Consider the following 23809-nt stretch of genomic DNA (forward strand, 5'->3'; position numbering starts at 1 on the left):
TCTAGCCGCTTTATCCTTCTACAGGGTCGCAGGCAAGCTGGAGCCTATCCCAGCCGACCACGGGCGAAAGGCGGGGTACACCCTGGACAAGTCGCCAGGTCATCACAGGGCTGACACATAGACACAGACAACCATTCACACTCACATTCACACCTACGGTCAATTTAGAGTCACCAGTTAACCTAACCTGCATGTCTTTGGACTGTGGGGGAAACCGGAGCACCCGGAGGAAACCCACGCAGACACGGGGAGAACATGCAAACTCCACACAGAAAGGCCCTCGCCGGACCCGGGGTTCGAACCCAGGACCTTCTTGCTGTGAGGCGACAGCGCTAACCACTACACCACCGTGCCGCCAACTGTAATTATTATTATTATTATTATTATTTTTTAAATGTCTCTAAATTAAAGTCTTTGGCATGCTACAAGATTCCAAACAGAACAGAACTAAGGAGACATACTGTATAACTGTATTGACCATATAAAAATCTTTATTTGCCTAAAGTGGCATCTATACAGAACAGCTTCTGAATAAAAGCAACACCTTCACAACATCTGTTAGCTGTGATCTGAAGAAATACAAAAAGCACAAAGTCAAGTCAACCAATTTAACAGACTCTCCCTCTCTCTTTTTTTTTGAGGGGAAAAAATGAACAGCACAAGCACAGCAGAAAAAAGAAAGCTATTGTACTGTATTTGCTTCAGTGTAAATACCCACGGGGCAATCGGGCAGCTCTGAGCAGTGTTTGTTTTATAATCCCACAGGTCGCTGGCAATGTGTTAAATCCGTTAAAGCTCAGGTCACAGAAGGTCATGAACCCTGCTCCCTCTGCTCCTCTCAACAGCCAGTGACACAGATTAGTGAAGAAATGACAACTATCTGCTACGATCTGTGGCACCAATTCAAGGCCACACTGGGTACAGATATTTTAATGGGGTTCCTGAAGTTCTAAGCTGAGGTTTTGGAAGGGTAAAAGGTCAAAAGCTCGATGTCAGAGCTGGAGGGAAAAGGTACTGAAGTTGTGTAATGTGGACTTAAAAGCCAAGGCACATGTAACTCTGTGTGTGTGTGTGTGTGTGTGTGTGTGTGTGTGTGTGTGTGTGTGTGGTGTTTTTTTTTTTTATCTCTTGGGCCTGGGCCCTGAGGTTCTAAAGTCCAGTGAGTAGAGGGCTGAGTCGAGGGCGGCGTACAGGTGTGTGGCATTGAAGCACAGGCTGTACACTGGGCTACTGGTGTTGGAGGTGAGCTGGAACATCTGGAATGTTAACCACACTGGGACATTACACACAGCTGAACAAAAGCACTATACACATCACATTTCGCTACATATAAACAAAGGAAATAAAAATGTAAAAAACACACACTCACCTGTAAACAGCGGGTTTGCCGTTTGTCCCACAGCCGCACCACTCCATAGTAGGAAGAACCACTGGCGATCATATAATTCTTATCGGTCTTCATACAGTAAAGTGCATTGTCATGAGGCTCCTCCCACTCCATCACACTCTTCCTGTTGACCAGAGCAGTTTACTATGTTTACTTATAGAGTTCTGCTAAATGATAAGTAATACAAAATTTTGATTGCACATGCTGTGCTCTACACTGACTGTCACAACAATCCATACCACACTTCACCATTTTCTCAGTGCAGGACCAAAACCACTGTAACTGCTTCCTTGTGCATCTTATGGACGACTGTTTTATTTAAAAATAAATAAATAAATAAATAAATAAGTGTGGAATGAACTTCTTTACTGAAAAGTCCAAGCTGATAAAATAGGCGAGATATGAGATGTGCGAACCCTATTGAGATCAATTCTCCATTAATAGTGGTGCTGAATAAGAGGCTGTCCACACGGCAATGGATTCAGGTGAATCTGATAAAATTGTTTATCGTTTCGGCCTGGCGTCCACACGGCACCGGTGTTTTGGGTGCCCCAAAACGATATTTTTTGAGAACGGGTTCCAGAGTGGAAAAATCTGGCAACGGCGCCGTTGCGAAGTCGTCTGGATGAGTAGAACGGATTTGTTTAGGATGACGTCACAACCACATGACTAGAACAAGCAGCACTCTCGCTGTTTTGTATGAACCACTGCATTGCATTCACTTTTGTATACAGCTCTTCTTTTAAATAAACAAGTAACTGAACCATTTCTTGAATTTCTTTTTTTTATTGGATAAGACTGCTTTTCAAAATGTTCACACACAATATAAAAAGTTATATAAATGATATAAAAATGCTTTTCAAAATGTTCACACACAATAAGAAAATTAAGTTATATAAAACTATGCACACTAATAAAACTAATTTGTACACACAGAAGGCATGATTTCCTCGCGTAGTCGCAGCCATCTTCTTGTTGTTGTTGTGTGTTTGTTCCTGTGAGTGCTTCACGCTGGGTAGAAGAAGGGGTTTATGCACATGCGTCCTACTTCTGTTGTTCTGGTGTCTCTGATGGGACCGTCTTACAGCGCACATAGAGGTGTGGCATGTGTATTGCATCGTTTTCAGCAAGCGTTGTGTTGCCATATGTACCTGATATTTTACTGATCCGTTGCCCATGTGGCCGCGATTTTTTTTAAAATAAAATCTCGTTGCCGTTGTCGTGTGGATGTAGCCTAAATCATGGGATAAAAGTGTGGCTGATGTACGCAACACGTATTAGGGCAGGAGGACCAAATGGGGATGAAATGTCTGGACTCTCTCTAGGTTTCCTGCATGCACACACAGTCATACACTCTTACTGCAAATAATTTTAATCCCCTTCAACCTCTTCTTCCTGCGGTGTAAACAAATATGAACATTTTGACTATAGTATCAACAGAGGAAACCGCAACCTCAAGTTTATAGCCCTTTGAGTACACAATTGCTTTAGATAATGGTGTCTGCCAAATGCTATAAATGTAAATAGACAGACGCAAGTAGGAGTGAACTACTTTTTTTTTGTCAGGAAAAAACAATTAGCGTAATGACACTGACAATGGCTGTCACTGTTCGTTTCACACTCACACCTGTCACTAGCATTTCACACAGTGTGTATTAACTATTCCCTTTCTAGTAATGAGAACGACTTTCACATGACTACTCACTCCGCCTGAGGACTGACCACATACTGGCCCCTGACTGGTCACACTGTGAATTATTGATATCTTAAAAGGGGACGTTTGCACCTCCCTGAACTCTCCAGGGCCTCTTTCAATCATGTCTGATTTGTGTTACATGACTGCCCATATGCGATTGTGTGTGGGTGTGTCCCCTGCCATGGCCCGACATAGGGGCCCAGTCTGCCTCACAAACGGCTCAGTGATCCCTCGAGCTCGCCTCGTTGCCCTGGAGATGCACAGCATCACATCAATATGGCCACCGAGTGGTGGAGACCTGGGTTGGTCAGAGTCCTACAGTGAGAGTCCTTCTTAAAGAGGGGGTCCCTTTCAGCAGCCCACAGGAACAATGGTGTCCACCGAGCCAAGAGGAGTCTCAGGCCTGGCTCCTTTTTTGTCTAAATGGTGCTCTATGCACAGGAGAGCTTATTAGATTAACTGAGAACACTAATCTTCCTCACAAGCTCTCAGAGAGAGAGAGAGAGATTCACTAACTAACTTTATTACTCTGCGCAGACAAGCCGGGTTCTGCTGACGGCACAATTCACTCCAAGTCCAATTCAATCCGTGCAGTGCAGGAGAAGTAGTACTTAGCATTCGACTGTACAAAATGTTATTCAGTAGTACACCGACACCTCAGAACACTCTGTTTTCAGGATAGGGGAGATCCCCTTCTCCTCCCACCTCACGTACCTGGAGCAGACACGCAGATCCCAGTAGCGGATAAAGGTGTCATATCCACAGGTGAGGAGCTGGAAGGGAGACTCATACACAATATCCAACACACCTGCGCCTCTGCGGAACTTTGTGCCAAGACACGTCACCAGGTCGCACCTGAGGAGAAGACAACAGTAGATAAGTTATAGACTATTCCTCATCAAATATCATGAAAGAAATTGCAGGCATCAAAAAAATTACAGGGACTGGCTTCAAAGTTGACACAGGAGAATAAATCCAGCGTGCTTGCTCGAGGCCAAAAACAAGTTGTTTAAAAAGCACGATTTGGAAAGGGAAGTTATTTAACACCTCAGTGCTTGTCCAACGTATTAGATGCACTCATAAGGTTGTCTCAAGGTCTTATGTCTCAGTTGGTATGTTAGTGTGACCAATCCATCAGTTGTCAATTCAGACCAAATGCCTTAATTTGCCCAGTTAATTACCTCTTAATCCCACTATATTCCCATATTCCCATCATTCATAGACCACACAAAGGATAACTAAAATCCTAGGAGATGGAGGAAAAAAGTAAACACCTAGCTGAATGGGGTGAGAAAGCAGATTACGACCAATGCTGGGCTCCATTCTTAGATGTGTATGGGAACAAAAAAGGAGGACAGAGAGAAGAGAGGGTCTGAGGAGGAGAAGGAGAGATAGAGGGGGGATGCCCATGTTCGCACCACGCTCCTATGATCACAGGCTGAACAGGCCTGCTGCGCCCTCCTCGCCTCCCTGACCCACACCGCAGAAGCCAGATTATTGTAGAATAACAATTTCATTGTTGCTGTTTAATTCCCTTCATGACCGTGACTGTGTGCGACTTGTGGACCTTTGATACCTGGTCCCTAGCAACTATTTAGAGGAGTCCAATGCCCATAGCGACCACCCCCCACGTTTGGGGTCTCCTGTGAGCTTGTTCACCAAGGGCAGACTGGTAATCCCCAACCTTCGCTCCAGGGAACAAGGGGGGGGGGTGTCTTATTAGACACAGCCTTTTTAAAAGATAGGCCTCCAGAACTCAAGGCAATACCCCTGGTGGGCCTAACAGACAAACTGCCCCTTTGGCCCATGGGTGTCTATGTTAAGTAAGAACTCATCATTTACCCCTTACTGCTAAAACAGCAGCTTTTCGACTACCTACAGTTGTAGACAGAGTAGTGAACAATGAAAAGAGTCAATTGGTCTTGACAAAAAAAAAAAACCAACAACAACTTCTCATTACAGTGCTTCGCCTCATATGGTTTTATGGACTGGTTCGGAATAATGTGTAAACTCATGTCAATACGGCACATCCGGTGTCTGCCTGGCCTTCTGCAAATGTCAAAGCGTGAAGCGAGAAAAACAAGCATCGTAAAAGGAGTCCTCACATCTGTGCTCTGATTTTAAAGCTAGTAATAGCACTGTTCCACGCAGAGGAGCAAACACCAGGATTCTTAAATTGTTAGGTCACAGGTTTTATGTGTGCCATTTTTTTTCCCTTGAGAGGACCTATGAAGATTACAGGATGGAGGATAACCGTGTAATCTTTCAAATTGCTGCATCTGCATGGCGGCCAGCCTTGTTCTCTCCACAGCCGGCCCAGTGTCTGATCTGACAGCATCACAAAGTATGTCAGGCAAGCTCTGAGAGCTCTGCAAATGTCAGGTGAAACCAGACCTGTCCTTCTAGCTGTATGATGACAGGGAAGAATGGGAATTTGACTAAAACAGGTGCTTTTGATTACGAAAGAAGGGCTTTAGCCTGTTGAAAAGCACAAGTTAAACTAATTCTGCTATACAGTAGCAAGACTCATTTTTTTAAAAGTATTTTATAAAGCTAATCGATATATAATAGAAAGTTCTGGATTAACGGTTTTACAACTTGTAGTTTGTATTACAGAGGGTCTACAGAAACTCAATAGAAATCAGAGATGATATCGGACCACACACAACGGTGGTTTTACTATTATACACCGATAAGATTGCAGAGGCAATGTGAGTTTTATTTGAGGGTGGAAAACCACATTGAGTAGTCTTCTTTCCCTCATGCGCTTTTATACCTCAAGTGCACAAAGACATGCAGCTTCTCCGATTAAGCATAACCAAAGAGCAGAAAGGATTAGGACTTTATCATTTTGCCGCCCTGTGCTGCTTGCTGAGGGAGATGTCCAACACCCAAACATGTGGGGGAGTTAAGAGGTCACACGTTGACCAGTTAGCGGCATTTGAGATGTGCAACCTGTTAAAGTGATCACAGACGAAATTACCACCAAATGCAGCAAGACAAACTAGAGGGGAAAATACTTGATATTCTAGGCTCTTTTAAATCACTCCTTGGAGGCTCCTGACCTCACCCTAATCCTATTTGACCCCGGAGGCATTTAAGTCAGGGCTGAAAAGCACCGATTCCCACCTATATTTTAGTAAAAGGGACTAATATATTTGTAAACGTATGGATCTCTTTTAGCCCAGGAGTTCTTCTGATTCGTTTCGTTTCTATGTGCATTAATGCTATGCATTTCCGGACGTTTCTGGACGCGTGTAATAAAACAAACTGACAAGCAGTCCGTCCATTTTTATGTCCTGATATGGTTGAAAAGCTGTTAAATAATAATTCTGGGCTATAAAGAATGACATGTGGTAGTGATTAGTTGTGAGTTATGGTCTCGGAGCAATGAAGCAAAATGAAGGGGCTGGTCTCTTCATGCAGTCCTTACGTTCTCTGTTGCCATTTGGGCCACACACACACACCCCTTATGAAAGGGACCTTTAATGAATTGATGGATTTTAAAAAAGGGAGAGGCTAAGGGCATTTCTTTGGCCACAGAAAAGGTAATTTTTCCATTGACGCTCTTGTAAGGTTAAGTATAGAGGGTAAACTGGGAGAGGGAAGCTATGGGAAACAGTCAGTGCCCTGAAAGGATGTGAGACAGGTACATAAAGAACCCTGCTGGGGTTTTCAGTGCCTAAAACAAACAGAAATAACATTGCACCGTCTGTTCATCAACCAATTTAGCTGAGAGTTGAAATCACCGCAAGCCAAGAGAGAGCGAAAAGAAGGAAAGGGAAAAAAAAAAAAGCCCAGTATGGAATGTCAGGGGGCTGGACAATGGAGACTTTTAAATGTCACGCGCGTTCTCTTAAAAAACAATGAGATTGCAATTTGTAAAACACAGCTCCTGCCAGATCTAGACATTTAACCCTCTCTTTCAGGGAAGAATGTGTGGAATTTCAGTGCAATTGTATGGTTCTTTGATGGCCTTTCTCTCGGTTTATCCATGACCGACGGCCTCATGAAAAGTTAGGGGTGCCTTTAAAGCACCACTTGTGTGGGACTCGGGGCGATCACAGACCTCTGTACCATACAGGCAGAGAAGAAAAGATGTGAACCATAAAAATACATTTCTGATCAAGTGTGGTCACCAATTTAAGGGTCAGGAAAAATAAAACACAGAATGCATAATTCATGTTTTGCACCGGTATCAAAATAGATCGTTTCCTGTCATTTAGTTAATTTTCTGAATGGAAACATGGCCGCTCCGTGTATTTGTTCATTAGTTTTGCAAAGACAAAAGGAGGTCATCAGTAAAGTAACTGACTGCACAATATTCCCTGCCATCCGAATACCGCGTGTTGCTCACTCATTCTGTCATAACTCCTCAGTCTGCTTCCCCACCAGCTGGTCAGCTGCGCTGCGGAAACATGAGGGTGAGAGAGATCTTGGCCTGTACATGTCTCCTCTATTATTCTCTTTTCCAGTCAGCATGCAGTGTTCAAAAAGGTGCCCCCATCTTTTGTGAAAAATGTCAGGGACACTTGTCATTATACTTAAAGTGGTTCTTGAGGTAACCAGATAAACAAAAGATGGGAATACAAGATCTCTCATCGTTCTAATTGCCCTGCAAACACGACTGCTGCACAACACTTTGATTATATAAAGCCAGGAAGGAAAAAAAAAAAAAAGCATGCAGGCCTTTGGCTATGAAGCATTATTATGCTCTTAAAAACAAGTGCTTGTGATAGTAATTTTCTTTTTTTTTTACATGATATTCCACAAGAACTAACTAAAAATATGCCACATTTCTGATAGAAATACATTTATTACATAAATACATTTAGCTGTTTACTGCTTTGATTGTTTTGATCATCACTTATGTGTGTTGCACCCAACACCGTAATGGTGTTTACGATCTGATGTCTGCCTTTATCACGAATACTGTTGCCATCCTAATGTGCTGTCTTATGTTGGTAGTGGCTGTCTGAAGAATATGCTGGTGGTCTGTCTGGGAAATGTTGAAAAAAAAAAAAAGGGACACACATACGCACACATCCCCCATTCCACCGCCCCTTCGCTCATGGCTGTTTTCTCGAGCCCCTGTGACTGGGGGCTTTGTGCGCCGCACAAGGTGCACCTGATTACCAGACAGGAACACATTAGGGCAGGACACATCTACCCTGAATGTGGCAGACCAAAGATGAGAGGAAAGAGAATACGACACATTGGGAGACAGGTCATGCAATGCTACTGAGACCATGTTTCATAATGCATTGAAACTATAACAAAAAGAATATACGAAGAAAAACCCTTTCAGGTCTATTCAAACAAATGGGGGGAAAAAACAAACAAACAAACAAACAAACAAACAAACAAACAAACAAACAAAAAACAACCCAACAACAATGCACGAAGGCCTGTTTATCATTTTACCAGTATGTTTGCAACATGAAATGATTTCCATAGCAGTGATATGCAAGCAGGCTTTTAGCTCCCATAATTTATAAGGAAAATCTGCCTGTACACAGGCCCATGAGCTTGACACGACCTATCCACACTTCACAGATCAAACCTCAGCCCCAGCCTTTGCCCATCTAAATCCTGACCAAATTTTCTGTTTCTCCTCCTCTTTTGTAAAATGTGATTCCCAGGGATATACATGGTGAATCGCCCCTCCTCCTTCCCAGCAACCATTCTCAAATTTCCTTGTCATTTGGTACCGGAACCTACCACTTTTTCCCCCCTTCTTAATTTTTCCTCCCCTGGACTGACAACATGTAAGCAGGCTGAATTCTGCAGGTAAAGCAGGGGAATTACAGAAGCCAGTCAGGCTGTATCAGGTTTAAGCCAGGCCTTTCATGATAGGAATTTTGAAGTTAGCTTTGAACTTCTCAAAAAGCCTAGTAAGGTAGCTCAGAAGCTTATGAACAACAACTATCATTATCATGCGTTTACTTGTGTTATTAATTATACTGACAAATAGTAAAGGGTGTTAAGACCGAACAGCACCCTGTATTGTCTGATTCTGTCAGGCTGCAACTCTAATCTCTGGAGAAAATACTGTGTAGCTACACACAGCATATTCAAGAAGAACTGCATCAGGACAAAAAAAAAAAAACATTGTAATAGTAATATATGAACAAATATCAAAAACTTGCAGGTTAGATGACAAGAATGAAGGGTTGAGGTGCCAACTACCTTTCTGTGTCCCATATTCGAAGAGGAGCAAAGTTTTCACAGCATGCTGTTCCAGTCACAAAGGTGCTGTTGAGAGAGATACACAAACAAGTGTTTATTAATATCATCCAGGCATATATTTAGGCACAGACTGTCAGTCTCTCTCTCTCTCTCTCTCTCTCTCTCTCACACACACACACACACACACACACACACACAACCCCATTTCCAAAAAGGTTGGGGTGCTGTGTAAAACAAACAAAAAACAGAACTAATGATTTGCAAAAATCATGGAAACCCTACATTTCCTATATTTGAAAATAATACAAACACAACATACCAGATGCTGAAACCGAGAAATTCTATTTTTTAAAAAAATATATGCTCATTTTGAATTTGATGCCAACAACACATTTAAAAAAAGTTGGGACGGGGCATGTTTACCACTATTGCATCACCTCTTTTAACAACACTCTGTAAATGTTTGGGAACTGAGGAGACCAATTGCTGTAGTTTTGAAAGAGAAATGTTGTCCCATTCTTGCCTGACATACAATTTCAGTTGCTCAACAGTTCGGGGTCTCCTTTGTCGTATTTTGCGCTTCGTAATCCGCCAAATGTTTTCAATGGGAGACTGATCTGGGCTGCAGGCAGGCCAGTTTAGCACCTGGACTCTTTTACTACAGAGCCATGCAGTTTTAATATGTGCAGAAAGCGGTTTGGCATTGTCTTGCTGAAATAAGCAAGGCCTTCCCTGAAAAAGATTTTGTCTGGATGGCAGCATGTTGCTCCAAAACCTGTATCATTCAGCATTAATGGCACCTTCAAAGATGGGCAAGCTACGCATGTCAGGTTCTCTAATGCCCCCCATACCATCACAGATGTTGGCTTTTGAACTGTGCACTGATGATAACCTGGATGATACCTCTCCTCTTTAGTCCCAAGGATGCAGTGTTCATGATTTCCAAAAAGAATTTCTACTTTTGAATCGTCAGGCCACAGGACAGATTTCTAATTTGCTTCAGTCCACTGTAAACGAGCTTGGGTCTAGAGAAGGCGGTGACATTTCTGGATACTGTTTATATATAGTTTTAACTTGGATTTGTGGATACAGTGATGAACTGTGTTCACAGATGATGGTTTTCTGACGTGTTTGTGAGCCGTTACAGCAATTGGAATACAGAATCAGGTCTGTTTTTAATGCAGTGTCACCTGAGGGCCAGAAGATGACAGGCATCCAGTGTTGATTTTCAGCCTTGTCCCTTGTGTACAGAGATTTCCCCAGATTCTCTCAATGATATGATGTACCATAGATGATGTTATCCCCAAATTATTTGCAATTTTACATTGAGGAACGTTATTCTTAAATTGCTGCACTATTTGCCTATGCAGTTTTTCGCAGAGTAGTGAACCCCTCCCTATCTTTACTTCTGAGAGACTCAGCCACTCCTGGATGCTCTTTTTATACCCAATCATATTCCTGACCTGTTGCCAATTAACCTAATTCGATTTTTTTTTTTTTTAACATTACACAACTTTCTCTTGTCTTTTGTTGTCCCGTCCCAACTTTTTTGGAACGTGTTGCTGGCACTAAATTCAAAATGAGCATATACTTTTCAAAAAACAATAAGATTTCCCAGTTTCAACATTTGATATATTGCCTTTGTACCATTTTCAATGAAATATAGGGTTTCCATGATTTGCAAATCATCACATTCTGTTTTTAGTTGTGTTTTATACAGCGTCCCGATTGTTTTTGGAATTAGGGTTGTATCTCAAGCAAAATGTGTCATTAGCTCAGAAGTGATAACAGATGATAGGCTATTAGAAATATAGTGCATTTATACAGTTGTGGTTAAGGTAGAACTGCTCAAATCTCTTATCTCTTCGTGCAAGTGCAAAACCGATAAAACCTTTACCAAACAAATAACAAGGTCAGAATACTGAAGGTGCAAGAAAAGCTGAGCGGTAAGATAAGACAGATGACTTTGTTCAAAGATGTGCATTCTTTCACCAAGCTGTTAGGGGGTGGCTAAGTAAGAGAAACAAAAACACTTTGGTACCCCCTTTGATTTGGATGACAGGTTGAAATTAGTTGGAACAGGTAGGGAGGAGGGTGTGAGTGCATGTGTGTGCACCATGGTTTTGACCTGCTTGATAGTTAGGGATTAAAGCCCTCCTGGACAGCTGGGATTGGCAGGTGAGGCTCCAGGCCTCCACTGCTCCCTGCATTGTGTGTATAGGTGAGGTGCACAATAGGACTCCCACACTACTGAACAGCCAAGAATGTGGTGGCTTTAGTGCCCAGGTATTCCTACAACGTCCTGCTGGGATGAATTCTTCCCCCATAGCTCAATTGACTTCTTAGTCTTATGCCTAGCTTTAAAAGACAACCCACAGTTTGTGCGTTCACATGCACAGGTCTGTGTGAGCCTAAATTCAATTCAAATATAGATTTTGACTAATAGTGTGTCAGATTTGAGAGGCTCTGAAAGCATGCCCCACACAATGAATCCCAAAGCTGCTTACTGAAACTCTCACTCTTTCTTTAACATACTTTCATACCTCCACATACCTCCAGAGAACACCCGAGCAGTGGGCTCTCCGCCCCCAACACCAAAAAAAAACCCCGGACTCCACAATGGAATACCAGTGTGGCCTCAAATTAACAGCCAGCCTGTGTGAATAAGCTCTCTAGAGCCTGGGGTCCAACTCTAAACCCCGAGCACAAAAACAGAATGAGAGACAGTGACCCTAAACCACAGCCAGTAAGATTTGAAAAAAGAGAGAGAGAGAGAGAGAGAGAGAGAGAGAGAGAGAGAGAGAGAGAGAGAGAGGATTCAGGATTTGAAGGTCACCTTTTACACCAAGGTCATAGTAAGACAAGGCCAAGAACCCATCAATAGAAAGAACAGTAGACTAAAAAAAAAAAAAAAAACTTTTCTGATTTTCTGCAAGATACAGGCAAATAGGTAAGCTGATAAAAAAAAATCACTTTTCTGAGACATAAGAAGAATTTGAGTGATCTGTGTAATAAAATAACAGGCACCACACTCATTCTGAATTACATGCTAACCAATAATACAATATTGAAGCCACATATGGGGGAAAAAGAGACACTGCGAGTAGAAGAGAGGGAGCAGGCGTTCCTGCTTCTGATGGCTTTGGCTAGTTTCTTCACTGTGGGCCCAAGCCTATTGGCAAAGACAGCCATGGCAGCTGTCAACCCAGTTAGCAGTGGCCCATCAACCATATTCAGCTTGCTGGGCCAGTGCTGGCATTTTAATTACTGTTGGGTAAACTCATTTGCCCCAATGAAGGCTATGTGTCCTAATAGAATATGCAGGCTGCATGACCTCTGAACCTGTGTGACACAAGATACAATAGGGGCAAAGCCAAGCTCTCTCTTCCCAGCCCTTATTACTCTCTATTACTTCAATTACTCATCCCTCACTGCGTCTGATTGTAGAGAAAAAAGAAAAGAGAGAAAATGAACGAGGCAAAAACACTATAATTAAATACAGTTTTGTTCTCCAAACTTCTGACTAATATGAAAATGAGTCCGAGTAATATTATAGCTGTAAAAGGTCAAAGCCTGTACCTCGCCTCCCATACACCCACCCACCCCCAAACCCATTTCGACCTCATAACTACCCGTGCTCCTTTGAATTGAAGATTGAATTGGCGCAGTCAACACCACCACCATGGGCTGTGCTACCCCCTCCGAATGACCTGCAAACCCGAACTACTCCCCTAACCCAACAGACACAGTGCCCCTCAGGATCATTAGAACATGTCAGGGGTTCACTGCTAACACAACCATTTTGGTAACCTAATCAGCTGACATCATTATTCGTGGAACTGTGTAGCATGAAATTAGTGCTGGGGTCACACAAACTTTAATCCACTTCCTGCTGAGAGAAGAACTCCAACAGTAACAACATTGTTAGGGCCAAAGCAACATAACCAACTCTACATATCAGGTTAAGATTACTGTATAAGCAGAGACTATTTTAAATAAATAAATAAATAAATAAATAAATAAAATCACTGTGTAAAACAGAAGCGCCAAGGCTCATCATGTAAAGGATTTCTGAATCAAATAGGTCATTTTGTAATCTTCCTATTTTTACAGACAAATTTTTTTTGAAGTGACCTTAATGGTAACATATATGGGCATGTGACCTTTAAGATATGATATGAAGACAGCAAGAACCAAAAAAAAGATTTAAAAAAAAAAAAAAAAAAAGCGAAATGTCCTGATGTGTCTTTTACTTGGACACTCTACTGACAGTAATAGTTAGGGATGTGCCGATCCGATACTGAGTATTAGTTTTGGGATTGATATCCTCTTTATCAATAGAATCAATATGGATTTATCTCATTATCTCTAGCCGCTTTATCCTGTTCTACAGGGTCGCAGGCAAGCTGGAGCCTATCCCAGCTGACTACGGGCGAAAGGCGGGGTACACCCTGGACAAGTCGCCAGGTCATCACAGGGCTGACACATAGACTCAGACAACCATTCACACTCACATTCACACCTACGCTCAATTTAGAGTCACCAGTTAACCTAACCTGCATGTCTTTGGACTGTGGGGGAAACCGGAGCACCCAGAGGAAACCCACGCGGACACGGGAAGAACATGCAAACTCCGCACAGAAAGGCCCTCGCCGGCCACGGGGCTCGAACCCGGACCTTCTTGCTGTGAGGCGACAGCGCTAACCACTACACCACCGTGCCGCCCCAATATGGATTTATCTCATCTCATCTCATCATCTCTAGCCGCTTTATCCTTCTACAGGGTCACAGGCAAGCTGGAGCCTATCCCAGCTGACTACGGGCGAAAGGCGGGGTACACCCTGGACAAGTCGCCAGGTCATCACAGGGCTGACACATAGACACACAACCATTCACACTCACATTCACACCTACGGCCAATTTAGAGTCACCAGTTAACCTAACCTGCATGTCTTTGGACTGTGGGGGAAACCGGAGCACCCAGAGGAAACCCACGCGGACACGGGGAGAACATGCAAACTCCACACAGAAAGGCCCTCGCCGGCCACAGAGCTCGAACCCGGAGCTTCTTGCTGTGAGGCGACAGCGCTAACCACTACACCACCATGCCGCCCCAATATGGATTTATATTTAACGTATTTTCAGAACTGATCTTCTGCCATTTTTATACAATGAAAGTGTGTTATGTTGACTTATACCGATCCAGAGAGCTGAATGACACAAACTAGCTGCATCATACCTGTGATATTTCATATACTCCAGCAACAAAAACTTGTGGGTGGCATGGTGGTGTAGTGGTTAGCGCTGTTGCCACAGCAAGAAGGTTCTGGGTTCGAGCCCAGTGGTGGATGGGAGCCTTTCTGTGCGGAGTTTGCATGTTCTCCCCGTGTCCGCGTGGGTTTCCTCCGGGTGCTCCGGTTTCCCCCACAGTCCAAAGACATGCAGGTTAGGTTAACTGGTGGCTCTAAATTAACCGTAGGTGTGAATGTGAGTGTGAATGGTTGTGAAGCTGCGACAGGCCTAGCAAGCCAGCGGTAGATTAAGTGTGCTCTCGATAGACACAGACAGCCTCCTAACAGGCTGGCAACTGACAGGCCAATTGGCCTACAGGGTGTCAGGATGAGGGAGAAAAAACAAAACAAACAACTTGTAAACAGCAAGTTCATTTTCTAAGAGAATGGCTGATCAAATTGAAAAGAGAAATTTCAAATGGAAGAAGAAAACGTCTAAAATCCACAAATCTCCATCCACTTTATTAGGAACACCTGTACACCTGCTCATTTATGCAGTTAGCCAATCATGTGGAAGCAGCACAATGCAAAAATCATGCAGATACAGGTCAAGAGCTTTAGTTCAAGTTCACATGAGACATCAAAATGGGTATATGATCCCTGTGGCTTTAACCATGGCATTGTTGTTGCTGCCAGATGAGTGCTGTGGTGAGCAGAAAAGCACATCAGAACACACCTTGACGTGGATGAGCTACAACAGCAGAAGACCACATCAGGTTCCACTCTGGTCAGGCAAGAACATGAAGCTGAAGCTATCTAGGACTCGGACTCACCCAAACTGGACAGCTGAAGACTAGAAAAAGAGCAGGTGATATTTTTAAATCTTCAGCCCAGTCCATCCACCTCAAGGTGATCATTTGAGTTGCAATGTCCTTCCTGGCAGCTTGAAACAATCTGGCCATTTTCCACTCACCTCTCTTATTAAAAGGCGTGTCCACCCACAGAACTGTCTCTCACTTAATGTTTTTTGTTTTTCCTCACTATTCCTTGTAAACTCTAGAGACTGATATGTGTAAATCCCAGATCATCATTTTCTAAAATACTCACCCAAGCCCATCAGGCACCAACAATCGGGCCATGGTTAAAGTCACAGACATCACACTTTTTCTTCATTCTAAATGTTTGATGTGAACATTAACTGAAACCTTTGACCTGTATCTGCATGATTTTATACATTTTGCTGCGGTCACATGATTGGTTGCTTGGATAGTTGCATAAATGCACAATTATACAGGTGTTCCTAATAACATGGTAGAGCTTGACAATAGCACGATTATGGATTATACTAAATCATTTGCAGAAAAAAATGTATTCATATTGAAATAGTTTTATCTGAAGACAACTTAACTCTACAATACACGCTTTTTTTTTTTAAAAGGAAAATACATACTTTTTAAAAACACATAATACAACCCCAATTCTAAAAGAAGTTGGGACACTGTGCAAACTGTAAATAAAAACAGAATGCAATAATTTGCAAATCATGGAAACCCTATATTTAATTGAAAATAGTACAAAGACAACATATCAAATGCTGAAACAGAAATTTTTTTGTTTTTTGAAAAATATATGCTCATTTTGAATTTGACGTCAGCAACACGTTTCAGAAAATTTGGGACGGGGCAACAAGAGACTGAAAAAGTTGTGTAATGCTTAAAAAAGAAAAACAAAGAAACAAAAACTCCACACAATACAACTAAGTTGGTTGTCAACAGGTCAGTAAGATGATTGGGTATACAACCCCGATTCCAAAAAAGTTGGGACAAAGTACAAATTGTAAATAAAAACGGAATGCAATAATTTACAAATCTCAAAAACTGATATTGTATTCACAATAAAACATCGACAACATATCAAATGTCGAAAGTGAGACATTTTGAAATTTCATGCCAAATATTGGCTCATTTGAAATTTCATGACAGCAACACATCTCACAAAAGTTGGGACAGGGGCAATAAGAGGCTGGAAAAGTTAAAGGTACAAAAAAGGAACAGCTGGAGGACCAAATTGCAACTCATTAAGTCAATTGGTAATAGGTCATTAACACGACTGGGTATAAAAAGAGCATCTTGGAGTGGCAGCGGCTCTCAGAAGTAAAGATGGGAAGAGGATCACCAATCCCCCTAATTCTGCGCCGACAAATAGTGGAGCAATATCAGAAAGGAGTTCGACAGTGTAAAATTGCAAAGAGTTTGAACATATCATCATCTACAGTGCATAATATCATCAAAAGATTTAGAGAATCTGGAAGAATCTCTGTGCGTAAGGGTCAAGGCCGGAAAACCATACTGGGTGCCCGTGATCTTCGGGCCCTTAGACGGCACTGCATCACATACAGGCATGCTTCTGTATTGGAAATCACAAAATGGGCTCAGGAATATTTCCAGAGAACATTATCTGTGAACACAATTCACCGTGCCATCTGCTGTTGCCAGCTAAAACTCTATAGTTCAAAGAAGAAGCCGTATCTAAACATGATCCAGAAGCGCAGACGTCTTCTCTGGGCCAAGGCTCATTTAAAATGGACTGTGGCAAAGTGGAAAACTGTTCTGTGGTCAGACGAATCAAAATTTGAAGTTCTTTATGGAAATCAGGGACGCCGTGTCATTCGGACTAAAGAGGAGAAGGACGACCCAAGTTGTTATCAGCGCTCAGTTCAGAAGCCTGCATCTCTGATGGTATGGGGTTGCATTAGTGCATGTGGCATGGGCAGCTTACACATCTGGAAAGACACCATCAATGCTGAAAGGTATATCCAGGTTCTAGAGCAACATATGCTCCCATCCAGACGACGTCTCTTTCAGGGAAGACCTTGCATTTTCCAACATGACAATGCCAAACCACATACTGCATCAATTACAGCATCATGGCTGCATAGAAGAAGGGTCCGGGTACTGAACTGGCCAGCCTGCAGTCCAAATCTTTCACCCATAGAAAACATCTGGCGCATCATAAAACAGAAGATACGACAAAAAAAGACCTAAGACAGTTGAGCAACTAGAATCCTACATTAGACAAGACATTCCTATCCCTAAACTTGAGCAACTTGTCTGTTGTAAAGAGAAAAGGGGATGTCTCACAGTGGTAAACATGGCCTTGTCCCAACTTTTTTGAGATGTGTTGTTGTCATGAAATTTAAAATCACCTAATTTTTCTCTTTAAATGACACGTTTTCTCAGTTTAAACATTTGATATGTCATCTATGTTCTATTCTGAATAAAATATGGAATTTTGAAACTTCCACATCATTGCATTCTGTTTTTATTTACAATTTGTACTTTGTCCCAACTTTTTTGGAATTGTGGGTTGTAAAAAGAGCATCCCAGAGAGGCGGAGTCTCTCAGAAGTAAAGATGGGGAGGGGTTCACCGCTCTGTGAAAGACTGTGTGGGCAAACAGTGAAACAAACAATTCAAGAATAACACTCCTCAATGTAAAGTTGCAAAGAATTTGGGGATCACATCATCTACAGCATATATCATTGAAAGATTCAGAAAATCTGGTGAAATCCCTGTATGCAAGAGACAAGGCTGAAAACTGGCCTTGGATGCCTGTGATCTTCAGGCCCTCAGGTGACACTACATTAAAATCAGACATGTGTCTGTAGTGGAAATCACTGTATGGGCTCAGGAACACTTCAGAAAACCACAGTCTGTGAAAACAATTAATTACTGCATCCACAAATGCAAGTTAAAACCAGATATAAACAATATCCAGAAACACTGCCACCTTCTCTGAGCCCGAGCTCTTTTACGATGGACTGAGGCGAAGTGGAAAATTGTCCCAAGGTCTGATGAATCAAAAGCAGAAATTCTTTTTAGAAATCATGGACACCACGTCCTCCAGGCTAAAGAGGAGAGGGACCATCTGGCTTTTTATCAGTGCACAGTTCAAAAGCCAACATCTGTGATGGTATGAGGGTGCATTAGTGCACACGAGATGGGTAGCTTGTACATCTGGGAAGGCATCATTAATGGTGAATGATATATACACGTTTCAGAGCAATATATGCTGCCATCCAGACAAAATCTTTTTCAGGGAAGGTCTTGCATATTTCAGCAAGACCATGACAAACTACTTTCTGCACATATTAAAACTGCATGACTCCATAGTAAAAGAGTCCAGGTGCTAAACTGGCCTGCCTGCAGTCCAGACTTGTCTCCCACTGAAAGCATTTGGTGCATTATGAAGCGCAAAATATGACAAAGGAGACCCTGAACTGCTGAGCAACTGAAATTGTATATAAGCCAAGAATAGGACAACATTTCTCTTTCAAAACTACAGCCATTGATCATCTCAGTTCCCAAATGTTTACAGTGTGTTGTTAAAAGAGGTGATGCAATAGTGGTAAACATGTCCTGCCCCAACTTTTTTTTTTAAATGCATTGTTGGCATTAAATTCAAAATGAGCATATGTTTTTCAAAAAATAATAAAAATTTTCAGTTTCAACATCCAATATGTTGTCTTTGTACTATTTTCAATGAAATATAGGGTTTCCATGATTTGCAAATTATAGCATTCTGTTTTTATTTACAGTTTACACAGCATCCCAACTTTTTTGGAAGTGGGGTTGTATAAAATGATATCAGTCACTGTGAACAGTGAGTAACACAGGGGTACAAATGAGGTTCACAGCGAGTGTAAGCCCTGCACATCAGCATGTCTTTTAAGTGGGATAGCTTTAGGCCTGGAGGAGGTTGTTCATTTGTTATGGTTGACCCCTGGCTTTGTAAGAAGGGATGTATCTAGTTTGTAAAAGTGCTTTCATCTCAGCCCCTAAATATGTTTGAATTGAAAAGGGTTATGATGTATTTATATCGCTCTGAAAAGGACAATAGGTCTCCCTCGCTCTTTCTCTCTTGCTCTCTGTGTCTGTGCTCTCGCCCTCTCCCCCCCACTTCAACTCACACCCGAGTTCACAGACCTTTTGGCTTTCTGTTCATGTCCCCTGTGTCTGAGGTCAGAGGAACATTCCACACACCGCCTTTTGCTTAGCTGGGTGGAACAGCCCCAGATCAATTTGGACAAAATACAACAGAAAATTCATGAGAAGCTCAGCATCCCACTGTCGTTATTACTGCAGGCCATTAGTCACCTGACTCATTATGTCTTATTACGACACATGCAAGGTGCAATGAAACAGTCTGCAGTGCTTAGGAAGAATTACCAAGCCACTTTTGTTAACACTGTTATTTCCTTCTGGAATTTACAATCCCATTTTTTGAATGTTTCTTCCCATTTGGAGCTGCAGGAAGTCCTGGAAGAATCATGGCTGTTTAGTCACATTGTTTGCATTCTATTAAGGAGCACTTGAGATTAACTGAACATAAATTTTCTCTGGTCAACCTATTAAAAATCAGATCAAATGAACATTTGGCACCACTCTCATCATTATAGATATTACATATTTACAAATGTTCTGAAGACAAACTCTACTGCAGGTATGTGCTGTATGTCTCAATGGCCCAGATGCAAAAAGGAGCCGAGAGGAGTATAAATACTCACCGCACAGCATCTAAGGGAAAAATGCTTTTTAGCAAGTACCAGAAGTTTCCATCTCAAATGCACCCAGGGAACACCTGTATGTGGCATGTGTCTAATGATCTGCTTCTGCAAAGCCTGCATAGAAGGGGCATATTGACTGCAATTATTCAGGACACCACCTGCAGTCAGGGGCTATAGCTCCCATGCAGTGCTTTCAGTAGTAAGCGCCCTGTATTTAACATGTGGGAACGCGCATTCTGTCCGTTATCGCTTTATTGTTGCAGCCTTTTTTCTCCTTCTTTCACTTGCTTTTTTTTTTTTAAACTAATTGAATTCTTGACTCCTAAGACACAGCTCGCTCTACTAGACTTGAGAAACCAACAGAGAAGGGGGGGGAATGAAAGATGCAAGTTTCAGGATTTTTTTTCGACTCTTTCTCTTTTTTGTGTTTGAGTGGGGTGGAGCAATGGGGGTGAAATTGTGGCAGGAGAAGTTGGGGCAGTATAGAGGGGTGAGTCTCCATGTACTTTGATACGAAGGGTCAGAGGTCATGCTCCCTCCGTTTGCCAGAGAGAGGCGATTTAGGGGCGGTTTATCCAACAATCATTTTCTTTGGAAAGTTTCAAAGGCAGTACCCCTGCAACATCTTTGTAGTTGTGCTTGACCAACTCTAGACAAAACAGGTTCTGCCAAAAAGGACCCTTTCTCACCTCTCCTCGGGGTTGCTTCTCTCTTCGATGCCTTGCACCCCTCCCCCTTCATCTCCCATGGTCTGATCAATGTAGACTCACTACAACTGCTGAGGCATTGTCTACTCTGCTCTTTGACGCACACAGATCAACTGTCACGGGCTCTACCAATCGTGCTTATAGCACAACGCCCAAGGGACCATATGCACCAACTTTTGTACTTCAGCTTATGAGAAATCATTCACAGACACACACATGAAGGTATGCGTGTTGCAAAGCATGTTTCCTGAATATTACACTGACTGGCTATAGTCCGAATGTTCAAGAACAACTGTCATGGCTGTCATCATAGTACCATGGAAAGCAGCGTATCTGATCACTCACATACAGTTGTGTTCAAAATAATAGCAGTGTGTTTAAAAACGTGAGTAAAGCTCAAAATCCTTATAATAGTTTTTATTTCCATGCATTGGGAACAATGCACATTATATTCTACATCAAAACATGAAGAAAAATGTATGAATATTTTAATTACTTTACAGAAAATGAAGAAAAATGAACATTGGGCTGTTCAAAAAAATAGCAGTGTCTGCATTTTTCATTACAAACTCCAAATATTTACTGTATAAACTGAAAAAATCTTAAGGATTTAGTATTCCTGTGAATCACTAAACTAATATTTAGTTGTATAACCACGGTTTCTGAGAACTTCTGGCACCTGTGAACAGGTATTCCAGCCCAGGATGATTTGACAACATTCCACAATTCCTCTGCATTTCTTGGTTTTGCCTCAGAAACAGCATTTTTGATGTCACCCCACAAGTTTTCTATCGGATTAAGGTCCGGGGATTGGGCTGGCCACTCCATAACTTTCATTTCGTTGGTCTTGAACCCTGATGCTGCTCGCTTACTGGTGTGTTTGGGGTCATTGTCTTGTTGAAACACCCATTTCAAGGGCATTTCCTCTTCAGCATAAGGCAACATGACCTCCTCAAGTATTTTGATATATGCAAACTGATCCATGATCCCTGGTATGCGATAAATGGGCCCAACACCACAGTAAGAGAAACATTCCCATATCATGATGCTTGCACCACCATGCTTCACTGTCTTCAGAGTGTACTGTGGCTTGAATTCAGTGTTTGGGGGTCGTCTGAAAAACTGTCTGCGGCTCTTGGACCCAAAAAGAACAATTTTACTTTCATCAGTCCACAAAATGTTTTTCCATTTCTGTTTAGGCCAGTCGATGTGTTCTTTGGCAAATTGTATCCTCTTCAGCACGTCTTTTTTTTAACAGTGGAACTTTGCGGGAGCTTCTTGCCGATAGATTAGCTTCACACAGGCATCTTCTAATTGTCACAGTACTCACAGGTAACTTCAGACCGTCTTTGATCACCCTGGAGCTGATCATTGGCTGAGTCTTTGCCATTCTAGCTATTCTTCGATCCATTCGAATGGTAGTCTTCTGTTTTCTTCCACGTCTCTCTGGCTTTGCTGTCCATTTTAAAGCACTGGAGATCATTTTAGTTGAGCAGCCCATCATTTTCTGCACTTCTTTACAGTATACGTTTTACCTCTCCAATCAACGTTTTAATCAAAGCACGCTGTTCTTCTGAACAATGTCTGGAACGACCCATGTTTCTCATGTTTTCAGAGAGAAATGGATGTACAACATGTGCTGGCTTCATCCTTAAATTAGGGCCACCTGACTGACATCTGTTTTTTCACAGAATGAATGATCTCACTAATTAAACTCCACACTGCTATTATTTTGAACACGTCCCTTTCACTTAATTATTCGATTACACAGACTCAGGAGCATGCATATCATGGATGTTGGGTCTGTTGGTTTTCTATGACTCTACTACACCTACTGGTAAATTATTTGCCATGTAGTAATATAATTTCCACCAAAAATGGTGATTGATCTGGTTAGTCATGTTGGACTGCTATTATTTTGAACACAAGTGTATATCTATAGTGCTGTAATACGCTACCATTTTCCCAGCAAAACATAATATATGAATGTTCTTAGAGAAATTATGAATGAATTCAGAGACAAACTCTGTAGATCATGAGTAGTGCAGAGCAATCAGATTATTATAGTAGGGTATTTAAAAATCAATGAAGACAGAGTTCCCAAAATGACACTAACTTCAGGACCGTCATGCCATGATCTAAGAACTATGATGCTCATGGAAAGTTTTAACACAGAAGAGTAACATGCCGTGGCAAAATCAGCTTTATTTTGCAAATTAAAAATCACTAATGTCTTAACATCTGTCACAGTCACTTGAACTCAAAAGTAATTTTAGCTTGTGTGAAGACTAGCATAAACCAAAAGAAAGCCCTTGTATCTTCAGAACAAATGATTGGGTGAGATGAGTGTACACACATCGGCTAGGGTTACATTCCCTTGGATGGAGTCTTCCAGAATCTACAAGCCCTAGCTTGTTAGCAAGGGTCTGACATGTTTGACATTACAGGAAACAATTTAGCTGACTATTAGTCACACTCACAAATGCTTCCTTATAATTCACCAGTAAAACAGAATAAGAGAAAAACAGGTAGCTCAAACAGGAAAGAAGCTGTTGCAGTGTGGTGAACTGTCCTAAATACAGTAGGCCAGAACAGTGGTTCTCAAAGTGGGGTCCGTGAGGCATAGCCAGGAGGTCCATGAATTTTATTTTTCCTCTCATTTTGTTACACTGGTGGAAATCACAAATGGCCCTTTTCCACTACCCTTTTTCAGCTCACTTCAGCCCGACACGGCTCGCGTTTCGACTACCTCAGAGCAGCACGACTCAGCTCGCTTCAGCCTTACTCAGCCCCCAAAACGCGGTTTTGGAGTGGGGCTGAAGCGAGCCAAAATGCGGTTTTGGAGTGGGGCTGAAGCGAGCCAAAATGCGGTTTTGGAGTGGGGCTGAAGCGAGCCAAAATGCGGTTTTGGAGTGGGGCTGAAGCGAGCCAAACCGAGCCGAGTGGGGCTAGGGGCGTGAGGAGACACTCCACTGTGCACTGATTGGTGAGGAGGAGTGTCCTCACATGCCCACACATGCCCCGCGAGCACGCT

General features: G+C 42.2%; 1 protein-coding gene across 1 annotated transcript in view; it reads right to left on the reverse strand.

Moving 5' to 3' along the window:
• Positions 1-471: 471 nt before the first annotated feature.
• fbxw4 (F-box and WD repeat domain containing 4) overlaps positions 472-23809 on the reverse strand; it is a 49853-nt gene continuing 26515 nt past the window's right edge. The window contains exons 6-9 of the mRNA XM_060926020.1: positions 9273-9338; positions 3798-3938; positions 1370-1511; positions 472-1256 (exon numbers count right to left, since the gene is read on the reverse strand). Of these exons, the coding sequence (XP_060782003.1) occupies positions 1122-1256; positions 1370-1511; positions 3798-3938; positions 9273-9338 (484 nt within the window). The 3' untranslated portion in view covers positions 472-1121. The remainder of the gene's footprint in view (positions 1257-1369; positions 1512-3797; positions 3939-9272; positions 9339-23809) is intronic.

Source organism: Neoarius graeffei, chromosome 7, assembly GCF_027579695.1.
Source record: "Neoarius graeffei isolate fNeoGra1 chromosome 7, fNeoGra1.pri, whole genome shotgun sequence".
Taxonomy (NCBI): domain Eukaryota; kingdom Metazoa; phylum Chordata; class Actinopteri; order Siluriformes; family Ariidae; genus Neoarius; species Neoarius graeffei.